Below are 27,125 nucleotides of genomic sequence, written 5' to 3'. Positions count from 1 at the left end.
TCTAGCTTTAAACCACTGCTTTTTACACTCCCCCTTTTCTTGAAGAGGAGCCTGGCAACTTTATTCCTGAAAGTACAATTTTTAGGACAGCTTCAAAGCTAAAAGTCCTTCTACAGCTGTCGTTGGGGAATTCACATCAAAGAGGATACGCACACGTTGTTCCGATGTCAGCACTGAAGGTTGGTGGAAATCTCTGTGGATTTACTACAGTCCCCAGAACAGAGATTAAATTATGCACTGAAGCTGCCTCTATAAACTGCAGGAGACAAAGAGAATAAGTGGCAGTGCACTTTCTCATAATCAAAGCCTGGCATCGTTATTTGCATTAGTTTCCTGTGAGCTGTCAGGGGAAAGTGAAAGGGACATGGTGTCAAGGGACAGAACAGAGTGCAATCTGGCTTTTAAAAGTGACATCAACTACATTTTTTTCCTGAATCTTTGAGAAATATCACCCAAAGAGTGTGTTCCTCTGGAGCACTGTTCCAGATGTTTCTATTCCCGGAGGAGAGTTAAAAGTACAATATGAGACTATGTTAAAGGCCAACAGTTTCTGCTATATAATCCATCCAACTCTAAAGATGGCATTTAAGGTGTCTCCAAGCTCAGTGGGAAACAGCTGGAAAAGGAGAGAAAAGAATGAGAGGTGGTGGATGACAGAAAAGAGACCTCCAATAAGTTATGGATCAGAAGTCAAATGTTCCAGGGCTGATCTGAATGGAACCTCCCTGTGTTTCGAGGTTTTCCCATTTGCTAATCTTGCCTAGCACTCTGTTTAGCCATTCCCAGTAGTGTGTCACACTAGAAAACAGTGTCTTGTAATCAGGTGGTTTTCAGCTCTTTCCATATCAGACATAGGTTGCAAGCTACCCACATCAGAAACAACTCAAACTAGATTAAATAAAGCACAGAATGTTTTGGGGCTATAATATGGTGCAGAAATGGAAAGGGGTCCACAATCTGAATAGCTCCTTTTCATCCTAATATTTATTATTCTAGGTTTTCACACAAATGCAGGGTTCAACCCATCATGTTACTTATATGCACAAGGCAGAGATCTGCTATTCATGAAAGCTACAAAACTATAGTGTTATGGGTCTTGTTTATTATAACTATAAATAGTAACAACTTCTCTTTGAAATGCAATAGTTCATGTATTTTCAAGCGATAAGCATAACTAAAGAAGCAATCACTGCATAAGTGACGTGCTCGATTTTATTTAGTGTGTTAAACAGCTGAAGCAGTTACTGCTATCCAAAATAAGAAAAATACAAGCAGGTACTTGGTTTGTAATTTACTCTTTACTGAGGTCCTTGGATATAGCTTATTTACAGTCTACATAGCTTCAGGCTTGGTAACTTGTCAGGTAAAACTATAGCTTTAGGAAGCTCTCCTCCCTCATGGAGTCTGAGTTTGAGAGAGACCTCAGACCTGATGAAGAAGCAGTCCACGCCCTACCTGATGGTTAGTTTCCTGCCGCTATTTTGCGGCACTGTCTGATTCTCTCTCATAACACAAAGATGTAAGAGGGTTAGCAAACTACATTCTGCTACTGTTGTAAGTCCTGTTCACTGGGCAAAGAGCAAAATGCAAGGAATCCATCAAAAGTTACAAATTGGAGACAAAAGGCGATTCTTGTAGACAATATCCATACAGGCACAATAATCACTCAAAAGCAAGCAGCAGTTTCCTTTACCATCTCATATTATCCTCTTTCTTTTCATTTAGTTTTCATAGTAGTAAAGCTCTTAATGGTAACAAAAAATGCTTTTCATTAGAACACAGTTAAGAACATTCAACTTCTTTATTTCATTAAGTCTAATCTTATATGACCAGTCACTAAGGTATGGAAGATAGACAAATTATGCTGTCAGAGTTTATATCTAGAGATAGACATGGGGGAAAAAAACAAACCAACCACACCCCTGCGCTCACAGCAGAATATAGGCAGTATTGTGTGTGTGTATATTTTTGTAATTTGTAGTTAACTGTGCTCGGTCCTATACATATGTATATATCCTTGATTGGGGCCTCTCATTAATAATGCAAATAAGTAATGACAGGTCACTGTTTAGATGTATTAAAATATTTGCATTAATCCAAAAGTGATTTTGTGGAATCTCTCCCCTCATTAGTAAAGTCCGGATTTGAAAATATATTATCCTAATTCTCAACACATCTCTGCAAATTCCCCATAGTACTGGATCATTTAAGCTTGTAACTCATTTAATATGGGAAACACTTACATTTTCTACAACTATTGTACTCTACTGGGTTCTCTTACCTTGCCGGCTGGTCCTTCAGCATCTTCATAAGCAGCTCCTCTTCATTTTTCTGTTTCTGTCCCTTAGAGTTTGGTTCTTAGTCTTCCTCTTTATTACATCTGTGCTACCATGGCTTCAGTTACCCCCTTTGTGCAATTAATTCCAAATTCTTCTTTGGATCCCACAACTTCCATCCCTTTCCTCTGTCTCACATTTCTAACTCTCAAATACCCCTTTGTCCTGTGAAACTCCAGATTTTCAAAACAAATTATTTTCCCCACTAATCCATCTCCCCATCTCCTTTCTTGATACCACCTACATCCCACTACCTTCCCCTAATTCCCAGCTCATCACTTTGGTGACATCATTGACTTCTCTCTCCTTCCCCTCTGCTTCCAATTTCTTGGTAAGTCCCTCAATAGTTCCACATTATCACCACCTTACCCCTCCCTTTGTCTCCATATCCCACTCCCATAAAAAACTCTTTTCACACCTTGGTCATCGCAACTTTATCACTATCTTTCTCCTACCAGGCCTCCCTTTTCTCACCTTCCCTCTCCAGGCTAACTGAAGTCCAACAGCTAGAGTCATCTTTCTTCCCTCTCCTTGAATCCTTTTACTAGCATCCTGTTTTACCACTCAATTCACATTCCTCATCCTTACCTTAAGGATCCTACTCAATCTTGCTAGCAACTAGATCTCTGCTCTTATTTCCTCCAAATCCTTTTATTTCACTGCTCCCATACTCATCAAACCTCCCCTTTAATACCCACAACCTCTTGAAAAAGCCTTCCATTCTTAGGGCATCAAGAACCTCCCACTCCCCTCGCCCCCCCCCCCTCCCCGGCCCACTCCATCTTTCAAGCTCACGTTTTCCAAGAATTCTTTGTAACATGTTCTCACCAATAGTGTTTTTACACCTTAGCTGAAATTGTTGTCCAATGTTGTTGTTTTTTTGTTTCTCCTTCTATAGGTCTGTAAAGCACCATGTACATTCATGGTGCTCTACGTGAGTAATAAGGTGCTCATTTAATAGTATAATAGTGATAATAGTATAACACACTTTTTTAATTCCTAGGACTCTACATGGTACATTTTTGTATTTTTAATTTGTTTTCTACCTAGAGTCCAAAGTTTTTCTGCCATATTCCAATAATTTATAGTATGCTTCACAATTTTATTTTTTTCTCCTTAGGTTTACCTGTAGTTTAACATTCAAAGTATGGTTGTGGCACAGAATACCTCAACAGGCTTATATTAAAAATGCCCTTTAAAATTCCAAAGCTTTGAACTAAAAGCAATATCTCAAGAAGTTTTCATGAAAAGTTCATCTCAGTTGGTTCAATTCAGCTACACTTAGATGCACCTTTTCAGATAATAGAAAAAAAGTGTAAAGGGGTCAGACTCAATCAATACAGTTGTTCAAACAGAATTCCAGTCACTGTGATGTGTGTACATTTTGTGCTTTTCCTTTGTACTGTTCCACTATGAAGAAAGGTTGCTTTTGCTAGCATAGCAATAAAAGTCTTAGCCTTTTGAATACAGCCAACTAACCAATGGGAATGTTTACCAGGTGCGGAAAAATATAGCAATTTTTCATGTCTTTCCTGTGCACGTCTCTTTCTTTTTATAACTATGCAATCCACACATCTTCTACACAAGCAAATGCTTTAAAATACCCAAAGACAGACATAAATCAGAGAAGCAAAGCCTCAGAACGTACCTCATAAGTTTGTTTTTTGTTTTGTTTTTGTTTTCATTTTTGAGACTTAGAAATCAACTAAGTAAATAGCATGAGTTGAAAATAAAGCTGGAAGCAATACCTAAAAGATAATGCCATAAGCATTATTGTATATAGATTCAAAACAGCAATCCTTGAGCAGATTTCAGCCATTTAAATCAACTTTACTCAGGCTTTGTCATTTTTTTTAAACAGTAAAGGTTTGGTAATTTTATGAACTTGCGGGTGGCAGAGCCATATATAACAATATTCCACACAAATGAGATTTTCTAGAATAAAATCCACTAAACTAATATGACTGGTGAAAAAAATCTCTCCAATACAGCTTGCTCCTTGTGGGTGTTTCTGGCTGTCCTGGATTAAATTAGTTTTTAGTGTTTATCACCACTATTACTCTCCATTCCCTTGAAGAGCTGGAGTTAATCCAGAGGGGGCAATGTCATCACCAAAACTTCCTAGCAGTCTCCCACACAACTGCAAAACTAGAGCAATGGGAAGGAAAATAAACAAAAGGAGTTCCTGTTCAGTTAAAAAAAAATGGAGACTAATGACAGGTCTGAGGATAACAAGGCTGAGGGTGTTGTGAATTTGTAACCTGTCATCAGTGCAACCACTTTGTAATGTAACAAACTAAAAACACACACAGGTGTAAAGGAAGAAAGACGAGAGTCTTTAGATTAAAAAAAAATACATACACTGAATTTTTGCTCGGTGTAAAAACTAGTGCAGATTAATTACAAACTAGCTCCTCCAAAAGAAAAATAGATACTATTTGTCTAATATATTTAATCAGAATGAAAAAACCTCTCTTTATTCCAACTATTTTATGACTGTAATTGAACGGTGTCTGATCTAAAAGATACCACTCTGAATACATCATAATTTTCTAGTTTTGATGCTCGTGATGGCTGCTGTATAAGTACATAAATAAGACTGTTTTGGTGAATAAATGCAAAATGAAATTGAAAAAAGAAAACAACCACCATCATCCCCAAACAGAGTGGTCACCAGATAGCTCATTAGCATATCTATATTTAAATAAGGGCTTTGAAAAAGTGTCATACTTGGGGATATTTTTGCCAAAATATGGGATTAATTATGGACATATAAATTGCTTTGTTTATCTCAGACCAAGAGTTTTCAAGGTCAGTTTATTATTCAAAACATTAATGGTATGTGTGTTAAGGGTGAAATCCTTGCATCTCATATGAAGCTCAAGTAAGCAGGTCGTTTATGAATGATGTACATGGCAGAGGAGGAGAATATGAACAGTCTCATCACAACCTGTAGAGCACCTCCACAACTACTATGACAACCAGCTGTGCTTCTCTCCCCTTCTCCCTCCCCCCCGCCCCCCGCCCAACACCCACCCCAAAAGACAACAGACAAGTGGAATTTTTGGTGAGTGGGTTGTAGTAGTTCACGAACCCACTGGCTGCACCCCTTCCCCCCCACAGCACAGCCCACACACTTCCCCGTTCTGCATCGATAACATATGTATGTTTGTTTGTTTGTTTTTTTTACAGAACCATGACACATCACAAATCCCTATGGCTGAGGGTTCCTTCACATTTCAGGCCATGCATGTCCCCACAAATGGGACAAGGGTTTCATAAGCATGTCAGCTTTGCGTTTCCTCTTCACACATTTGAAGTCAAATATTTACTTAAACTCTCTGAAGTTCACAATGTCAATCCTGAATGACAGAAATATCTAGATTTTCTTTTTTAAAAGTTATTGACTGTTTGTTCCCTACATTCCACTGTAGTAAGTAATTCAAGTTTAAGAAGAAAGTCAAGAACTAAAAACCTCAGTAGTCTGTATCAAACCCATGTCATTTGAAGGCACTGTCATAGTACAAATTGACTGTCACCTGCTATTACAAGAAGTCTTAAATTCCAGTTGGTTTCCAGACATTTTATTGGTTAATTTGTGTCCATACATCACACAAGCGACGGCATGATGTTTACAGGATTAGAGATGCGGAGTGGCAGTTTTTGCATACAGAATATGTAAATTACTCTATTTTAATTTCATACTGTACCAAGTGTCAAGAATTTGGCAGTTGAGAAAACTCTAAAATAGGAAAGACCAACATTTAGGTCCCAATTCAGGAAAGCTTGTACTTAAGTGCTTTCCTGAATAGAGATGGACTTAAGCATATATTTAAGAGCCATCCTAAATTCAGCACTTGGTACACAGGAGGCCTGATTCAAGTCCTATATAAGTAAATGGAAAAACTCCCATGGACAACAATGGGCTTTGGGTCAGAACCAGGGAGAGCAAAATGTAATTAACAGAGATTTTAAAAACACTGTTGAAAATGATCAACAGGACAGCTGACAAGACAAAAGCAGTAGAAGTGTTATGTTAATATTTTAATCTGTACATACACCATTTACCCCAAACTGTTACATTTTATTTAAATTAACATTTTCTTGCAAAATATTCATTTAATTTCTTTTCAAACATGTTTATAAAGGCAAAAATAAAAATTTTATTTTGGCAAAATGTTATGAAGCTGACACTGGCAGTACTGAGTTAGTTAAAAATAGACTGCATTTTCTAAATATATTTCTTAAGAATAGCTTCTGAGTATCGTAAAAATACAATATGAATTTTTATTTTATGCATTTTAAACAAATGTGAAGCTCAATCCATTTAGTTTCTTTTTAAACCCATTATTTGAATGCAGCAAAGAAACAGAAGTTAAAAGTCTCGCAAAACACTGCAAAGTATTTGTGAATCATTCCTGTCTTAGCACTGGACTCAACTAAAAATTACACAATATTGTGCGATTTTTGCATGCCTTATACTGAAAGTGTATACATACTTTATTCAAGTAAAGAAGCAATAGCAATTCATTTAAACTCATTTTCTTCATATGTAACTGGACAACTCTTCACCCTATACCCAAGCAAAATATCAGACTTGAAAGTTTTGGCAAAATTAAGCACCAGTTAAATTTACATACAAAATTAGCAAGTGCCACATTGCATTATTTCTGTTGTTTCCATGATAATGCAAAACATCACATATTGCTTTTTAATTAAAACAATTAAATATTATATATATTTACTAGTAAAATCACACATTCTATTAACATTTTATTGCTTACTTCACACATTAGAATTAAAATTTCTTTTACTTTCCAGTCCTCTTAAGAAAAAATATATTTTTTTAGCATCTTGTTACTGATGGGGACAGTGCTATTGTCAATGCTAACACACTGGGTACTGATATTTGAAAATTAACTACATGGAATTAAAAAATGTACATGAGTTAGCAGCTGAGTGCCATAATTTTGTTCATTATGTGCAAACATGATGGTTACTAACACTTAGAAATGGAAGCTGAGACCTTTGCTATTTCTTATTTAAAGGGCACATGAGAGTGATCAATTTTGCCAAAAAAAGAAGAAAATTCTCAGTAAACTTCTCACTTGAGTTAGCTTTACCCAAATGCCATGAGGTGCTTCCAAGATTATTTGATTTACATTTTGTCAAGAGGCTTTACGATATGCATCTGAACTTGAGGGTGAAGCAGTAATATTTTGTAAAGTCTGTGTAAGCAGCTTTTTTTAAAAAATGAACTCAGCCCTTGATTAAAACAATCTAAAATATATTCTGTTTCTAAAAATACATCAGTATTATACAGCGTATATCAAAAGTGCCATTTATTTATATAAAAAGTCTGAACTAAAACAATGCCAAACTAAAATGATTTAAATTTATTTGTTTTTCATAGAAAATCCCTCTATTATTCTCTGATTTTGTTTTTGAAAAATTCTGTGATCAGCTGATGAGTATCTTCCGAGAAGCTGGTGTCATGAAGACATTCTTTCTTCCACGCTCTGGCATCAGATGGTTGTTGGCTTGTATCTTATGTCAATGTTCCATTACTGCTTTGGCTGGTATGAATTAAAACAAAATGCAGTCAAATGAGGTAGCGTATGCTGATGCCAACCAGTACACATTTTCAGAAAAACATGGTTTTGTATTGCAGCCCTCAGTAAGGTAGGATGGATAATAGATATTTAAAATTGTCTGACCAATTGTTACTTGATGCCATTGAAATTCTGGATGATGTCCACTGATCTAGAAGCATCATTGTGCCCCTAATGTAATGGCTAAAATTATTAGATTCTTTCCTTAACTCTGTCCCTTAAAGAGAATGTGAACTTTGGATGTGAGTTTTTGTGGTAGTTCCCTAGGACAAGTTCACTGTTGGTATCTGGGGACAGTGCTTTTATTTTTTGCACTCTTTTGAAAAGTTCAAGGCCAGATTCTGATACTCTTACTCGTGGAAAAACACCTCACTCCAGGTATAATCCAGTTTGACTTGAACAAGACTACTAGAAGTCTCAGGTGCCATTCAGTTTGAGCAAGGGTGGTGGAATCAGGCCCTCCAAATCGGAAAGTGAACTAGGCAGACATTAGTCCACTTCCATCATGTTCCCCTGCTGCTCTGAGTGATGTCAGAACAACTTTACCGCTGTCAGTCTATCATTTGTGATACACCTTGCTGAAGGCAAGTCACCTTTTACGACATTCAGGTCCACTACTGCAGCCACTCTGAACAGAACTCCTATTACATAAACTGATGTGTGCGCAGTATTGGGCCTTTCTAGATCTTTTCTAAGTATGGAGATTTCTTAACTCTGAGAAGTGCTGGTCTCAAAAGTACTCCAAAACACAAAACCATGGTAGCCAGAGACTAACTCTTTTAAAGATGTTCAGTCACACTTACTACTAAACTTATTTCATGTACTTTTATACAATCATATGAGAGAAAACTAGTCCATCTGAAAGCAGGAAGACAAGAATGAATTAATAGTAAATTCTGGAGATACAGTGGGTGCCAAATCAGAATACTGTCAGTATTATGATATATTTAACTATTGGTAAGTATTTCCCATTTAAGTATAGGGAATAATGCAAATACCACTGAAATGGGCAGTAAATGTTCATTTTTAATGGTGGTGGAATAAATGTCCTTTTGAAATATGGTGCCCACAACACTTGCAGCTAAGAACTAACCTAAACGAGCAGCAAACATGATCATTCGATTAGTATAATAATTTAATGGCAAACCACTGAATGCATGGCATCAGTCAAACAAACTACTGTAAAGTTAATTACACAAGGCCAGCTTGTCTCAAACTAATCTTTAATTTTAGTTTCTTCAAAAATGTACCTGTGTTTGTCCCCACAAAATTGCATGTAGACCCAAAACTGCCTGTGTACAAGGGTTCCCATTTTTGCAGGTATGGTGCTCAACAGAGGTGTGTGCCACTTTGCAGGTGAAAACACATGCGCACATTTTCAATCCTGGAAATTGTTGCTGAAAATGTGGCCCCAAATTTGCCAATAGCATTGACATTTTAGTTTTTCTTTTGCCACACGAAGATGATCAAAATAACCTTTACTTATTTTTAACCTACAGCAATCACCTTAAAGGCTTCTGCTAGCTCATGTATTAGTTCGAAAGTAGCAATATTTACTGTCTGAGAACAGAGTCTTCTGATCACTGAAAACTGCATGCACGCATTAATGTGGATAAATTTTACATTACTGTAGTAAAAAGTGTTAGTTTTTGACAAAGTTAAAGCAAAGATGTAATGACAAATTAGACATGCAAGAGCAGTTAGTTCTTACTTTTAAGGTGTTTAGACAAATGTGTAGTGAAATCCATTGCTTAAGGGGGAGTGAGGTGGCTGTGGTACAGAAGGTGAGGGTGCTTTAGATGGGTAGGTCAACTGGTGAGCTAGAAGGGATCACACACACAGGAATTAGGTAGCATAATTAAACATACATATTACAACAGAGCCACCTTAACTATCTAACTACTACATGAAAAGGAAACACTGCACCAGATTAGTAATGCAATGAGGTGTTAAAATTATTTTCGTTACACACTATTTAACAACATCGCCACCTGTTTCTGTATCTTTCAGTCACATTAAAAGCAGAAATGGTTTATTTTCACAATACACAAAATAAGGAAAACCCATATTAATATGAAGCTCACTGGAACAACATGGCAAAAAACATTGATTTACACCAGTCAAACTCTGTACACAAAATCTGAAATCCCAGGATAGCACTGATACTGTACTTGTTAGTCCAGTTTCATAATTTGACTGAGGTTACACTGGTATAAATGGGCAGAAAGCAAGAAGATGTACAGCAAATAGGAAGGTGAAAAAATACTTTACAGCAAAATAAATATAGTTTATAGCTTAATTAATAAATTATATGAGAAGTCAAATGTCTTTTTAAGGCCTCAGCTTGAGGCATCCTCTGACTATAATGTATGCTCAAAATAGAATGCTTTTTCTATATACAATGCACAGAAATAATGTTACACTAGAAGACATGAAATCCTGATTTCTTGGCATAATATTAAAGACTCAACTAATTTCTATGCTAAGCTCTGCCTTTACAGTCATGGAGGGAAAAGGGTACCGTTCAGTTCAAACTGCTATTTGAGAAGTGGCTTTTTGATACTTGATCTCACAGATTTCATCCATGATTTACAGATTGACGAGAGATTCATATTCATTTTCAGGAGTGGAGGAACTTTGCAGTTGAAGGTTGTGGCTTGCCTGGGTATCAGCAGCTCACATTTTATATTACCATTTATTATTTTATAGCATCCTAGATGCATCACAAAAAGTATAACTTGGAAAAATTTCAGAAACAAACTTTACAGTAAAATTGTACAAGGCAATCTTTATACTAAATCTAGGCTTTATGGGTAGGATTTTCAAAAGTGCTCAGAATGGGCCTAACTGTATTCCCTGGGGATTTTACCACTGACATCCCTGGAGCAGGATCAGGCCAGCACCGAGAGTCTTTGAAAACCCCACCCTTAAATTCAGACCTAGCAAATAGAACAAACATGAACAGATATCCAACTGTGCAAAGAAGTAATAAAAATCCTGTGGTGCTCTTTTTAACTGGCCCGATCAGCCAATATCAATTTCTGAAGGCTCAAACACCTAAATTATTTTCATTCTGAAAGAATATATTGTCATTACTTTCACTAACTCTTGCTATTTTTTTTTTAATTCATTAACATTAGCTCTGGATTGAGGGCTACTGAAAGGTGTAACCACAGCAATCTCAGTTATAGAAGAGGAACATTTTGGTCCCCATCATGTGGATGCAGGGAGCAACTTATGTGGCTCTCCTTACAGGATTGGGCCCTTAGATGGTAAAAGAAAGAAAGAAAACAGAGAAAAGAGAAAAAGGAAAGAGACTATTGATAGTTGAAATAAGTTTTTCAGGAAGCATTTAAGATGTTCTAGGGACTATATATAATAAATGTTTGTGGGAATTTTGTTTTCCTGAATTTCTAACAATTTTGTTGGCACCCACGTAAGCCCTACTTTTTCAGTTTGATATAAAAGAAGTTAAACAGTAATAATAAAAATGTAACAGCTATTTTTGTGGGCTAGGAATTTGATCTCCAGCAATCTTATGATTTAGTGCATTTACAATGTCTCCTTCCACACAAGCACTCATTCTTCTCAGATTGGGGGAGAATGTGTTGTGGTTCCTACATCCTTACTAACCCATGAGCAATTTTCCCCTTTCATGGATATGGAGACTTTAGGTCTTTGTATTCAGTTTTTAGTGTTTTGTTTGTTTGTTTTAACTGAATGGCCCTTTTATTGCCAAGCATCCAGGTGCTGTCTTTCCTCCTCAATGAATCATCCTATCCTCCCAAATCAGTTGCCATGAAAATATCTTTCCTGAAGCAAAGATGATGTAATGTATAGCTTCCTCTTAAACTACACACAAAATCTCTCCAAATAGTCAAAACACATAACCCCCAAAATAACATTCCCCCCCCTAAAAAAAAAAATCAGCCTCCCCTCAAGGTTTGCTGCCACTGTGTCTTTGAATACATAGCCTTATTCAATAAAAGGAAATCGTGTGCGTTTCTATGGATGAACATTATATGTCCAGTTATTGAAATCATCTATCTTAAATGCAGTGGTCTCCAGTGCTTGGGTGGCAAGTGCCATTCATACTGACAATTGCAGTTGAGAAACATGTTTTTTCCCCCATCAGGGTTGAAATAATTTCCATTATTCTAATTCTCCACTAGAAGAGTTGGCAGTGCCAATTACAAATGAATAGTCAGATACTTGGAACAACAACTATTAACATGTTCACTGTCCTATTTGATACAGTTCTGCTGACATTTTCTAAGTTAACAAATATTTCAAACGTAATGAAAGCAAGAGTGCAGTTCCCATTTTCAATGATGACACACACTATAAAGAACCCACTGTCATCACCAGGCAAAGAGGATCCTTGCCTGGTTGGTCTGTTCTGATCACTAAACTTGTTCATGAGACAGGAACATACAGTAAGCCAATTTTGCAATAACTTCTTCAGCATTATTTAACTATATAGTGATTATAGTTAAAGTCGCAGGTGATTTTCTGTTATCCTAGTCACTGAACCCCTTTAATTTTTCTTTAAAAAAAAGCTCTTCTGGCCTAGCGTTTTTCTTGTTTAGCCTCAGCTCAACTGATTTATTTACTTTTCTTTAGCAACATACAAAGATGTTTAACAAGAAAGTTTCAAATACCGTGTCATTTGGCAAGGTTCAGCAGTGACAGTATCTATCAACATCCCAAACAAAACGTCAGCGCTCTGTTTCCCTTTAACCAATTTCTCTCTGCATTTTTTCCATTCACAGTAATGTTTTAAATAAGTATAGAAAACTATTCTGTCACTTCAAAAGGCAAAGTATTGTAATTTAGGCTACTCATTAATGGCTATGTCACAGTTTCGAGGTCATGGGATTAAAATCTCAAATATGACGGGCTAGATGTATCAGTGCCACCTATAACAATAGCAGGCTTTCAGCTTCATAATCATAACGAGAGAGGTATCTCCCTTTCTTTTTATACCAGGCCAAATTTTCAAAGCCAATCCTCAAGCCTCTCTAGTTTGGTATCTGTAGAATTTGATATCTGCTGTTTGATTCCTAATTTTAAATAAGACTGTCAATAGAATTGTATCATAGTGGCAACATCTGTATACAGTGCAGTTCAGCAGACAACCATATAGACTCTTAAAAGTAGGTAGCTATAAGAATAAGAACACATTTGTCACTGCCATTATTTCGGAAATAACAGAGCATTACCTGCTACCTCCTTGCTCCGCTGAGAGGCTTCAGAAGCCAAAGCATATGATATGGTAATGATGCGTTCCTGCTCCTGCAGCTGTGAATCTAAATCAACTGAGTTGTGTTTGTCCTGAGCAACAGTAGGCTGTAGGTTGTGCATACTAGTGGGAAAGTGAAAAACAACATTAACGTTTACAAACATACAGAAAATCCATGGTACAGCACAGAACAAAGCTTGCTTTCATACCCTAGAAATCACACTCCAGACTTTTGTAAAATGCTTTACAGAACAGTGATTTAGATACACTGACAATGCAGTGACTACAGTATATACCACAAACAAATAACGTAGTCATTATATCTTCTGCAATAACTCATGCACAGCCTCAAATACATCTTAAAACCCTTCGTTGAAAACACGTTTGTTTACATGAAAGCAATATGAAAAATTAATGGCTTTTCTTTGAAGTTAGTGAGGATACTTGTTAGCGCTAAGAGAAAGAGGCACAACAACCTAGTGGCCTACGGGTCCCGTCTCTTCAAACAGATTACAAATGACATGGCAGGCACTTGAGTTGATGATAAACTCTTTATGCTGAAAGTTTCAACTGCATCAATATGAGCAAGTCTATGCCAGCTCTAAGTAGCCAGCAAGTTCTTTGGAAATCTGTGTCTAAAAGGTGTAGTACAGATAGAAAACAGTGTTCTGTCCCCAGCTCTGACATGGACTTTCTGCCTTTGGGTCAAATCACCACCTCTCCATGCCCCATACCTACCACACCTGCCTAAAAGACATTTTGTCAGGATTCACTAATACTTTTAAACACTCAGACATACAAGTAGAAGTCATTATTAGGACAGTAGTAGCCGCAGCCCATGCTGTTATGTTACATGGCTGTAATTCATAAAGTCGCATGTATATAAAAGATGAAAATGGCTAAGAATTTAACAATTGAATAGTAACAGACTACAAATCCCAGTGATGATTGAACCCAGTGATATTCTGAACAAAAACAGCTTTCAGCCATGCTTGTAGCTGTTTCCATCACTTCAGACTTCTTGTACAGATATTTTAAGGCTTCAGAGTGATGCACACAGTGACATGCCTGGAATTTTATAGATAATCCCTCCTCCTATATCGTTTAGATACACATATCCCTCTTGAAGTGTATTTATCATGTATATCACATCTGTATATTTTTCATAAAAGTTACACAATACATTGTACCTTGATTTAATAATCAGCATTAGATCTGAAAAAATCTGTGGTATAGAGTTGTTTGAGATTTAAAAAAAAAGGAGGGATTATAAAAGTAATCTGACCTAGACCTGGTAAGAATATTCTTTATCTTTTCTGCTTTACGGTGTCTTGAGGCTAATTCTTCTGAACTGAGAGGTTCTTCAGGGTCCAGCTCAACATAGCGGTCTGGAATTGCCACCTTTTCAGGTTTTGACAACTATGGAAAAAGAGAGAGAATGTAACTTCTGATACCTAGGACTTCAAAAACTCCAAGGTATAGCTATTCTCCACTAGACATAATAACCCAAATGGGAATTGCATGTGCACATTGACTGGAGTGTGATATGGATCTTCACAGCCCTGTGTATTTCCCTGATTCTAAACATTTCCTTTGAACTTGAACTAATGCCCTTTAAGGATTTTTTTCTCTTCTGACTTTTTCTCTCCTTTTGGGAGGTAAGTCATTGGTGTAGAGCTGTGACTGGTAAAGGAGATTCTGGGAGGAGTCAGGGTTAATACAGGTTCTGTCTGCAGCTCATTCTGTCAGGCAGCAGAGCCCAGAGTGGAATTGTCTGGCTTGAAGTTGCTGTATAAAGTTGAGAGAGGCCAAAGCTGAGATTCTCTTGGTGCCCTTTGCTACAAAGCAAATATAACCTAATGTTTGAATGCTTGTATTTTACAGGGTCTGAGGCATGCACCACCTTTCCTTATGAATGGCAAAGAAGGAAATGCTTGGAGGTTGTTGGGTTTTTTTTTAAACAATAATTTGAAAAACTGGGAGTCCCAAAAATTGCCACGGGGCAATCTGACACAGAGATACACTCTGTGTGACTAATACTACACATATTATGCAAATATAATAATGCAGATTAAAACTTCTAATTAGGAAGTTGCAAAACAGCTGGCAATATATCTAGCAATTTTAACTTGGACGGATTTCCTGCTTGAAGAATTCAGAGCTGAATGGGACACATTCATAAGATATTGAACCAGCCAGCGAGCAGCAAATTGACAAGTGCACTTTGATAGCCAACACTAATTAAACATAACAAAGTGCTTGTGAAGAACACAAATGAATATGGTAAGAGTAAAGGAAAGGTGAAGAAAAGAGTGGAAGTCCTTCACTTCTTTGGATCTGCAGCTGAAAGCTATCTGGAGGACCGTATGATTCAGAGTTTTGAGTAAAGACATCCCAAGCCTTTCACCTTTAGGTCACTCTGTTAAAATCCAACCCAATTCAGTGGCCTACGAAAAATGACCTGATTTTTCCCCAAGTGGGCACCCCTAGCTATTGGTGTAAGTGTATACCAGAAGCGACCACAAACCCAAATAACATAGTACAGAAATCATATTATTCAGAACTCAAATAACTTTAGAACCAAAATATCTGACTTTTACCTTCCTTTTGTCATAATCTTAAGGAGTACCCCCCAAGTTCTATTCCTCCAACCTCAATCAGCCACAGAGGTCTGCCTGCTGAGACCTCCCTTTTTCCATCAGACTTCCTTACTTTTTAACACAACTTAATTCTGAGTTTAGCAGGTATCCTGCTAAGGTGTCTCTGCTGAGACCAGATCAGCTCATCTGCTCACTTTGCACTGTCTCAAGCAGACAGGCCAGACAGTATATAGTGTAAAACAAACAAACAAGCAAAAATCTATTAAGTGTGAGCAGCAGGTCAGTTGGCCAACGGTACAGAACTTTGTGACTGAGTTTTCTTAAAGGGTGTTGGGGAGCCTGAAGCCAGGGTGACATGGACAGGGTCTGGTGAGGTCACAAGAAAAGGAAGCCCTTAATCCAGATCCTCATCTCTGCTGAACTAAATTTGTGCCACTCCACTATGCAAAGTGACCACAGATTTTCCCTAAAGGGACAGCTGGGGACTCCCATGGCATGGGGGATTCTTCAATTGGCATAATGCCAATATAGATGGCTCTATGCTAGCCTCTTATGATCCCCCTCTCAGCACAGGGCTCACCCCAGGGGCCAGAGGATGAGGCTAGAACCCAGTGCACTCCAGAAATCTTGCCAGCATAATAGCCCCCTAGGGGACCAGAGCAGCTTTGGGCTGCTCTAACTTGTACCAGGAGCCAGCCCCAGAAGGCAGGGAAAGGCAGAAAGGAGGCTTAGAGCAGAGGATTGAACCCCTATTCTCTATTACAACTGGCACCTTTAGCAGGAATTTCATCAGAAGGGCCAGGAATCTAATGGGCATGGAGAATTAGCTACCCCCTCGGACTTCTAGACTGGGACCTACATTTAAAAAAAAATGATAACCTTTGTATCATAGATACATAGACTATGTATCTACCACAAAACTGATCAGATATGCATATAATTAATTAAAGGGAAAAATCATTCATCGAGAAAAGGTCTGACCAAACAGGGCACAGCTGCTGCCACTGTCAACAGAGATGAAACTCCAGCTCTGCTGCTTCCCATCCATCCCTGGTATATTAGTTCACACTAAGCCCTGGTCTACACTAGAGAGTTAGGTCAACACAAGGCAGCTTATGTTGACCTAACTCTGTAAGTGTCTACACTACACCAACATAACTCGCCTGCTACACCGACTTAATAAGTCCACCTCCACAAGAAGTGTAGAGTCAATGTCCATGTGGTTAGGTCGACGCAATGTCAGTGTAGATACCGTGTTGCTTACATCGACTGTTGCTCGCTTTCAGAAGTCATCCCACAATGCCCCACTCTGACAGTTCAATGGTGCAAGTGCTCCTGGTGAGGACACGCACCACTGACACAAGGAGCAAACTGTAAAGACGTACAACCGATGTAATTACTGTGGTGGCTATATGCCAACGTAAGTGAGGTCAACTTAGTTTTATAGTGTAGACATGCCCTTAGCCTGCCAATTTCCAAATACTGGCATGAGGGGAGCTGTACTGTGGTGCACCTTTCAGGGTCTACAGGAGTAGAGCTCCATTCCTGTTCAATTTAAGAAGGGGAGCCGGGTAGAGTGAGGGATTCCAATGGGCCAGGGTAGAGCTGAGCAGGTTTGTAAGAATAGGGCATGAATTCCCCAACTCCCAAAATCCACAGGAGTGGAGTGCTCCTCATTGCACACATACAAAGATTAAATCCAATACCAACTGAACTCTATCAGCAAAGATTCCAATATGAAGGTATCAAGATATAACAACTTCCTGATTCCACAGGCAATGTACTGCAATTCAAGACATTGTTAAGGGTCTTTACTGACTTTTCAACTCATTCTGTACACTAAATGCATCGATAGCAAGTATGTGGATGAACCCAGACAACCACTATATTCTTGAATGAACGCACACAGGAAAATGATAAAAGACAAAAACACCACCTCACTTATGGGTGAACACTTTTCACAAAGCGATCACTCTACATCTGACTTATCAGTCCTCATCCTCAAAGGAAACTTGAACAACACTTTCAAAATACGAGCCTGGGAGATTAAATTTATAACTTTGTTAGACACTAAAAATCATGGACTGAATACAGAAACTGGATTTATGGCTTACTGCAACTGCTCCCCCACCCCTTCCTTTCCTCCCTTATGACTGGAGGGGTATTAATGGGCCATTTCACTCTGAATGGTCCTTTGAAATGTGTGTTAACTAGTTATGCTTAACAATCCGTTCCACCTTGTATTTATTTAGCTGTGACACTGAATCAGTTTCCCAAACCCAAAGAAGAGCTCTGTGTAAACTGAAGAGCTTCTCTCTTTTACCAGCAGAAGTTGGTTCAATAAAAGGTATTTCCTCACCCACCTTTAGGGTGACCAGACAGCAACAAAAATCGGGACAGGGGGTGCGGGGTAATAGGAGCCTATGTAAGAAAAACACCCCAAAATCAGAGAAGAGATGTGGACAAATTGAAGAGAGTCCAGTGGAGGGCAGCAAAAATGGTTAGGGGGCTGGGGCACATGACTTATGAGGAGAGGCTGAGGGAACTGGGCTTATTTAGTCTGCAGAAGAGAAGAGTGAGGGGGGATTTGATAGCAGCCTTCAACTACCTGAAGGGGGGTTCCAAACAGGGACACCATTTCAGATTTTGGTAGGGGAGGGGACGGCTTTAACCACGATTCCCAGGGCTATTTTTTACTGCGTCAATAGTCCACAGTCACTTCAAAGTAGCCCAATCTATTTATTTAAACATTATTTGTTATTAACACTATGGTCTATACTTTTAAAAAGAATCACTATCTAGAGTATAGGTTTCAGAGTAACAGCCGTGTTAGTCTGTATTCGCAAAAAGAAAAGGAGTACTTGTGGCACCTTAGAGACTAACTAATTTGTTTGAGCATAAGTTTTCGTGAGCTACAGCTCACTTCATCGGATGCACCCACCTTGTCTCTCTAATATCCTGGGACCAACACAGCTACAAAAAAACCTGGATTTGTGTTGGAAATGGCACACCTTGATTATCATACACATTGTAAGGAGAGTGGTCACTTTAGATAAGCTATTAACAGCAGGAGAGTGAGTTGGGGGGGGGGGGCGAGAAAACCTGGATTTGTGCTGGAAATGGCCCACCTTGATTATCATACACATTGTAAGGAGAGTGATCACTTTAGATAAGCTATTACCAGCAGGAGAGTGGGGTGGGAGGAGGTATTTTTTCATGCTTTGTGTGTTTATAATAAGATCTTCTAAATTTTCCACAGTATGCATCCGATGAAGTGAGCTGTAGCTCACGAAAGCTTATGCTCAAGTAAATTGGTTAGTCTCTAAGGTGCCACAAGTACTCCTTTTCTTTTTGCGAATACAGACTAACACGGCTGTTACTCTGAAAAAAACCCCTGCATTCTGTTACAAATACTTTCAGATTCTTGATTATCACTACAAAAGGTGCCCCCCCCCCCACTCTCCTGCTGGTAATAGCTCACCTTAAGTGATCACTCTCATTACAGTGTGTATGGTAACACCCATTGTTTCATGCTCTCTATGTATATAAATCTCCCCACTGTATTTTCCACTGAATGAATCCAATGAAGTGAGCTGTAGCTCACGAAAGCTTATGCTCAAATAAATCTGTTAGTCTCTAAGGTGCCACAAGTACACAACACTATGTTATACTGCCTCTGAGCCACCAGATGGCTCTATAGCATTTCAAATAAATGCTTTACTGAGTTATGAAAACTGCTGACAAAATCCGGCACCGATATCACTGATTTATATTTTTCATATAGCCTATAGTAAAGACAAGATTTATTTTTCCTGACCAGTATAAAGAGACATTCACTCTTCTGCTGTACCATGTTGTGCCAGTTCACATTAACCATGAGTCACAGCTGGATAGCTTCCTTGAGGTAGCTTTTTCTTCTATACCTTTCTCTACTTCCTATTTTAAATTAGCCTTCAGTGTCTAATCCTTTCAACTCTAATCTGAAATCTGCATATGCAATATATAATTTGTTTTATTTTTCTCTACTAAAACTTTTGTAAATATTTTCTACAGCACAGGGCGAACATTTAACATTTTCCCTCTAATAAGGCCAAGCACTCATATGATCCTAGTCTCCAAAAGTGAGATACTTTCAGCACAGGGCCACCAGCCTAGTTCTTCATTGTTTATAAAACTCTCTATTAAACTGGAACTTTTAGGGAAACTCTTGGAACACAAGAATTTGAGAGGAGAAGAATTACCTAAAACTTAGAAAAACTGAAGAATTTTGGACATACTGTATGGAACAACATACCACTAGCATTACCTCTCTGCTGATATCTAAGTCATAATCTTGAGGTTCCAGGTCCATCTCTTTCACTGGTACAGGCTGAATTTTTAACCAGTCATTTTCGTTTTTCTCTTCTCCACGTATTGCTCTCTCAAGTAACTGCAAATCAAATTCTTGTTCTCGTTTCCACTGGTAACAGATACAAAACAATTAATGGTGTATACCAACAAATAGATCTCCTAGAAATATTTATGACCATAGCCTCTAATATTAGGTTGCTGAAAGAGTCCATGAAGTTATACTCTTAAATAACTGACACACAAAAAACACGACTGTCATGCAAAAAAATGTTTGTTAGTCTTATTAGTATTACATTTGATTTCTAGCTGTGCTATAAGATATTTTTTTTTGCATGCTGTAAAAAACTGTTGATCAGTATTAAGCTCTAATAAGTAAACTTGTGATGACTGTCCATAAGTCCCGTTAATAAGAAGTAAGTGCTCCGTGCACATACATTAAGGGGACCATAGGCAGACTGTTTTGGTTTCAGTGACCTTAGAGAATGATAGAATACGGAGCAATAAACATCATAAATACATATCTTATCAAATAGGATGACTTTGAAGGGTGGACGTTTAAACAACAGACTGAAAATTACACTAGATCTTATTTCAGAGTAGCAGCCATGTTAGTCTGTATTCGCAAAAAGAAAAGGAGTACTTGTGGCACCTTAGAGACTTAGAGATCTTATGCAGAAGTGCACAGTAATTACTACTAATACTCCACAGATAGATAAATTAACTGAAATTATAATGCTAATATTAAATTCCATTGGTCCTGGAAATATTTAAAATATCCTCAAAGCCATCTTAATCATAAAACTTCAATAAAAAGATTGTTTCATTCTTCTTATAAGATCAACCAAAATTTACAATTTATTGGTTATCATTATAAAAATAAAAATCTCACAATAAAAAGCTTACCAAAAGAATAATTGCCTTTACAAGGCAAACTTTTAGCTATCATAGAATCTCAGGATTGGAAGGGACCTCAGGAGATCATCTAGTCCAAACCCCTGCTCAAAGCAGGAACAATCCCCAATTTTTGCTCCATATCCCTAAATGCCCCCCTCGAGGATTGAACTCACAACCCTGGGTTTAAGCAGGCCAATTCTCAAACCACTTTGAATTAAGCAGCATGTTTTGGGGGTTCAAAGTTGAAATTATGACAGAATGCCCCTCCTTAGCTAGGCATATTTTATATAACTTAATACAAATTTATACGCCTAAAAGACGTTATGGATGTAGTTATGTTCTCATCAAATGCCACAAATGCCTAACATGGTGGCAATGTCATATTCATATTAGTGGAGCCCTGGAATTTTATCTTACAAAGCTGAAAACTGAAAATATCACACCCCCTCAACCCACAAATCAGTATTTATATTCTGAACAAGAAAAGCACTCTTCCAGTATTTGACAATGTAGAAAGCAGAATATGTTGCTATATGTTTCACACATCTGCTTTTCTTAAATCTCTCTCCAATAATTATACTGCACAAGAGCAAGTACTGTAACTCTTGACTGGCTTTGATTAAAGCTTACAGCCACTTTTACTCCACTAGGTTATACATATTAAAAAAAAACCCTGATTTAAACCTATTCATGCACAAGCTCTCAATAATCACTCAAAAATATGTAGTTTTTATATATATTCAAAATGTTATTTAATTATAAGGCAGTTAAAACTCATGTAAAAAGTTAGAAAATCTTTTTTTAGGATTCAAAGGGGAAAATACGTTTTCTTACAAACACAGTGCTCAAGACGCAATCTTCTACTCATATTCAACCAGGCCTGATTGCCATAATATATTTTATACTTACACAATATTAATTCCAAGATATTGTTATACTGGTAAGAAAAAACATCAAACCATTATTATGTAGCAATATGTTTATTGGCTTTGATGTGGAGACATTAAAAAGGCATTTTATATAACAAATAAATCCATGTCCTATGTTCAATATTTAAAATGTCATACTACACTTGAGAGGTGATGAATTTAAAAAAAACCCAGTGCATTATATTAAAATTAGAGTTACACATACAATGTATGTTTAAAATAGAATGTTACATACTGTGCAGCAATTAAACTAATTACATATTTAGCTGTTTACCATCTTGGCCACTAAATAATTGTAAGGCTGCAAACAAGCAAATGTGCTATCAAACATGCTTTTGTGTGTTGGAGCCCTCTAGATACAGGAAGAGATCTCTATGAAACATATCAATAGCTAAAGGAGATCATTTTAATTCCTTATAGCAAGAAACAAGATGGCACACACATTTGTACATAAAATATTCATTAGAATTGTTAAAGGAGTGTTATGAAATGTTTAAATTAGAAGAGTGCAAATATATTAGCGTTGTACATTAAAAGTTCAGGTTTAGTTTTGCTAACTAAAACATGAAAATGGCAGTGATATCAAAATTGTGCATTTCTGCAAATTTGTGATTGCAAAATGCAGGCCAGCATGGACGAATGTCTCCAAGAAGTGTACCCATATTTATTTGATGAAGTAAACAAAGATAATTGGGTTGTAAATTAGTGTTTCTGAAGGATTCTTAAGAAATGGGAATAAAAAATTGAGTAATATCAAGGGATTTAGAAGTGCTAATAATTGACACACAGCTACTAAAATGCAATTAAGCCTGGTAAAAATTGAGTAGTCTAGTTAGAAATTATTTTGAAATAATTAGAAACTTTTTACTTCTTTTAAACAAAAGAAGGAATTAGGTATTATGAGTGACAATTCTAAAAGCAAGAGATCTTGTGCAATGAATTAGGTAAATAAGGTGATCGTTCTAAGGCTCCAGTGAACCAAAAGAAAAATACATTTTAAAAAGGAAGGCTAGCATTACAGTGGCTGTGACATTTACAGTACATCCTTCGTTTGATACCATGACATGATCAGATAACTTCACCAATTAGAATTGCTTTGGTTAGTGTCCAAAATGTATAATTAAAAAATTCTGTTCAGTACAGCATTTATTCTCAAACAAAAAAAAAAATCCTCTTCTTCAGCAACTGAACTTTGAGCCTCATTAAAATATTCCACATTTGAGCTTTAAAGAATAATTTATAATAATTAAAACACATTAACTGTTGCATAAACTTCCATTAAATAGGATTAGATCTTAAAACTGATTATCAGTTTATTTATATTTTGTCAACACCTCATGGAAAAAACCTTGGTTTGCTATAACCATATATATCTCCTAATCTAGTTATAAAGATTTTAAACACACTATATAAGAACATTCTAAAAGGCCCATTCTGTCATAAGCAATCTGAAAGGTGTACAAACTTCATTATGCTTTCTAAATACAGTTCCAATCAATAAAAACAATTCCTGTCTCTGAAGTCATTTCAATATATACTATTCTCTTCTTGCCACGTTGTTCTCTGACCAACTTACCTGCACAACCAGCTACACAGACTGCAACTATTTGTTATCAAAAATTGATAACTTCACACTCTTGAAACAGGTATTACACTACAGTATATTTAGAGTAGAGTATCATGCACTCTCAGGTGAAAGTGCTTCCTAGAAAAATGACAGATCATATTTTTAGTTTAGTCCTTTTAAGGCATATCTAACATACTGAGCCTATGTCTGCAGAAACGGGCCGGATGAAAGACCGAGATGAAACAGACTGTCTTTCTCCTTGGCTAAGAGTTCTCTTGCGTTCACGAACTAATGCCTTCTGATGTCGCTTCATTCTTTCTAGTTGTTCCTCAGCACTCATCTTGAATCTTTGGTGGTCTCCAGAGTATAAGCGTTCCAAGGCACTCTTTGGTCTCTCCTGTTAAAAGTGATCAAACCATATGCTGTAATTAATACTTTATAAGTAGTATACTAAAAAAGTTAACTCTTCCTCTATTTCTCAGCGTAAATGAGTTGATTTTATCCTATTGTCTTTTAAACTATTTTGCATATTTTCAACTCTGCAATTTCTACTAAGGTAATAAACACACTGTATCATTAACTAGGTCCAAGGCCTTCCTTTGTGAATCTGTACCAAGTTCAGTGAGTCGTTCCGACTCTGTCTCTTCTTCTTTGTATTAATCCCATCAAATGGGGTCCGTTCTAGAAGGGTTCTCCCTCTAAAGTACTCTGATCAATCCTCTATCACACCACATTCTTACACTTCTTCCCTTATGACATCCCACCACTTCTTCTTGGATCAGCTTCTTTGTCTTTTTCCTTCACTATTGATCTGCTGGACCCTCTTACCCACAAAATTGTCGGGACTGTTTACATGACCAAATCATCCGAGCCTGTACTCCCTAATTTTTTCATTTATGGTGTTACTTCTGTCTCTAGGCATGCCCAATCAGTTTAGCAATGTGACTGGTAGGAGGCCTTACTATGACAGCTGTAAAAAAAATTTTTTAAACAGTTTTCCATCCCATGGGTGCTATCAGAATCAGCTCCTGTTACGCGAAATACATCTGCACTCAGCATATTGTCTATAGAGATCCAGACGCTTGTCACCAAAATATTTATTTAAAGTTACCTTGGCGCTATCTCTTTGAAATGTTGCATACGATGAAATGGTGGATGTTTGGTGCAGTCTGGAAGTTGATCCGGATAATCCTTTACAAAGAAATAAAACAATGCTCAAGAGACAGATAACAGGTGGGTGTTTCAAAAAACTGTTTTACATTTTCTATTATATATTTTTGTTACAGTTCATGTCTCAACATTTTCAGCCAGGTAGGGCAGTAATGGGATACAGGACTTTCACATCTAGGTCACCAGTCAAATTCATTCTATGGTTCATAGTGATTAAAATTCAGTACCATCTGAAGACAGTTTGGAAGCTCATGTAAAATAAGAAGTCTGTAGCCTCAGTCCTGTAACAAGAGTTAATATAACCAAAGTACCAGCAAACCTGACCCAAAATGGTACTTACAATCAGAGCAGAGGGACAAGGACTGAATGGGGATAAAAACTGAATTGCCCCTACTTTTTCCTCTAAGGTGGTTCCAGGACTGGAGGTGGCATAGGGAAAATTGCACTAACTCTGCTTATGCTGTATCTGTGATGTCTTCATTCTCTAGGGCTGCCAATATGGCGGAATAGATTCACTTTAAAAAAACTCTACAATTTAAGCCATTATGAACATAAGAAATCTTTTGGGTCAGACAATAATTTAAGAGCTGTTCTGACAAACTAATTTTTCCTGTTATGGTACACTCCCACTTTCTAACAAAAAATGGGAAGCTGTTTTGTAGAGGCTGATTATTTCTATGGCAAAATTATCAAAACATTGCTTGATATCATTGTTTAGCTAACTTTAAGATAATGACTCAAACAGCACCCCTAATCTGTAACAAATACACACACCCCATACATAATACGTCAGACACCTAGTACCTTTTAAAAATGGTCTTTTATCAATTCTCTGGCTTACCTCTGGTAGGTAATGTCTGGTATCCACTGTCAGAACCTATGAAACCAAGTGAAGTTTGGCTGAAGTCACCATCTATTGTAGCTAATTCAGGTTCACTCATGCATGAACGGAGCTCTCCCTACAAAGAAAAATATTCATTTGATCAAGTGAGACCACAGATTTCAGACAAATTAAAATAGTTTTCTTAGAGTCTTTGTGTTTCCAGGTTCCCATATAGCTGTCATTCCATAAGCAGTCTGTATACTATAAAATGTATCAGAGCAAAAAATTATAAAGGTCCATAAACTTTAAAGGCTGTGGCTAAGTGACTGCTCACCCTATAATCACCATTTACATATTGTCCCAGTTCTCGATCTCTCTTTCTTTCATCTGACTGACGTTTCAGGCCTCGCACTGATGTGTGCCTGATGACATTGGCTTCCCTTGGAAGAGGTGGAACAGCTGGTGGGTGATCATCAGGATTGTAGACCTGAGGGAGAGGAGGTCTGGGTGGTGCTTCATCTCCCTGGTAAAAGGTAAATAAACTGAGACTCAGCAAATAATATGCTATGAAGTTTAAAACACACTTTCTCTTATATTCTTGGAGCTTTAAAGGGTTATTTTAACTACTGAAGAAGGCTCTGTCTTAATACATAACAAAATGGTGAAGCATGTTCCTCATCCTACCAACTAACGCATATGATTTTACATGTTATCTACTCAACTTCTTCAAGCACTATCACTCAGTTCCTTTATAGAATCATAGAAATATAGGGCTGGAAGGGACCTTAAGGGGTCATCTAGTCCAGCCCCCTGCAATGAGGCAGGACCAAGTAAACTTAGACCATCCCTTACAGGTGTTTGTCTATCCCAGTGGTTTTCGATCTTTTTTTCTGGTGACCCAGTTTAAGAAAATTGTTGATGCCCGTGATCCAATGGAGCTGGGGATGAGAGGTTTTGGGTGCGGTGGTGAGGGCTGCAGGGTGAGGCCGGGAATGAGGGGCTCAGGGTGTGGAAGGGGGCTCTGGGCTGGGGCAGGGGTTGGGGTGCGGGATGGGGGGTCAGGGCTCTGGGCTAGGGATGCAGGCTCTGCGGTGGAGCCAGGAAGGGGCTCTGGGTTTGAGTGGGACCTCAGGGCTAGGGCAGGGGATTGGGGAGCAGGGTTGGGGCGTGGGCTTACCTCTGGTGGCTCCCGGTCAGCAGCGCAGCCAGGGTGCAGAGGCAGGCTTCCCGCCTGTCCTGGCACTGCAGACCGCACTGTGCCCCGGAAGTGGCCAGCAGGTCTGGATCCTAGGTGGAGGGGCGCAAGCGGCTCCGCGCAGCTCTTGCTCACAAGCACCACCACCCCCAGCTCCCATTAGCCGGTGCTCGGGGTGGGGGCAGCGCGTGGAGTCCCGTGGCCCTCCTGCCTATGAGCCAGATCTGCTGCTGGCTGCTTCCGGGTAAGGACTACGAGTTTTTACTATTAGTTTTTACTGGCCAGCTGCCAGGGTCCCTGGGTGCTGAGTAAGGTGACCCAGTGCCTTGCATTCCGCGACCCAATACTGGGTTGCGACCCGAACTTTAAAAACCACTGGTCTAGCCTGTTCTTAAAAACCTTCAACG

At 38.0% G+C, this 27,125-nt stretch overlaps 1 protein-coding gene across 12 annotated transcripts in view; it reads right to left on the bottom strand.

Moving 5' to 3' along the window:
* Positions 1-6,851: 6,851 nt before the first annotated feature.
* The window catches only part of PLEKHA7 (pleckstrin homology domain containing A7), a 292,737-nt gene continuing 272,463 nt past the window's right edge, over positions 6,852-27,125 (bottom strand). For 4 of the 12 annotated variants that reach the window (XM_043548877.1, XM_043548881.1, XM_043548882.1 and 1 more), the window contains 8 exons: positions 25,858-26,046; positions 25,542-25,659; positions 24,642-24,721; positions 23,727-23,927; positions 20,097-20,249; positions 14,476-14,609; positions 13,171-13,313; positions 6,852-7,912 (listed from right to left, as the gene is read on the bottom strand). In XM_043548877.1, the coding sequence (XP_043404812.1) occupies positions 7,890-7,912; positions 13,171-13,313; positions 14,476-14,609; positions 20,097-20,249; positions 23,727-23,927; positions 24,642-24,721; positions 25,542-25,659; positions 25,858-26,046 (1,041 nt within the window). In that variant the 3' untranslated portion in view covers positions 6,852-7,889. Of the gene's footprint in view, positions 7,913-9,659; positions 9,769-13,170; positions 13,314-14,475; positions 14,610-20,084; positions 20,250-23,591; positions 23,928-24,641; positions 24,722-25,541; positions 25,660-25,857; positions 26,047-27,125 lie in introns of those variants that run through there. The other 8 variants (XM_043548878.1, XM_043548886.1, XM_037899714.2 and 5 more) reach the window with 3 other exon arrangements.

The sequence above is a fragment of the Chelonia mydas genome, chromosome 6 (assembly GCF_015237465.2).
Source record: "Chelonia mydas isolate rCheMyd1 chromosome 6, rCheMyd1.pri.v2, whole genome shotgun sequence".
NCBI classification, from domain to species: domain Eukaryota; kingdom Metazoa; phylum Chordata; order Testudines; family Cheloniidae; genus Chelonia; species Chelonia mydas.
The sequence above is the reverse complement of the archived record's forward strand: the minus strand, read 5'-3'. Positions and strand labels throughout refer to the sequence as shown.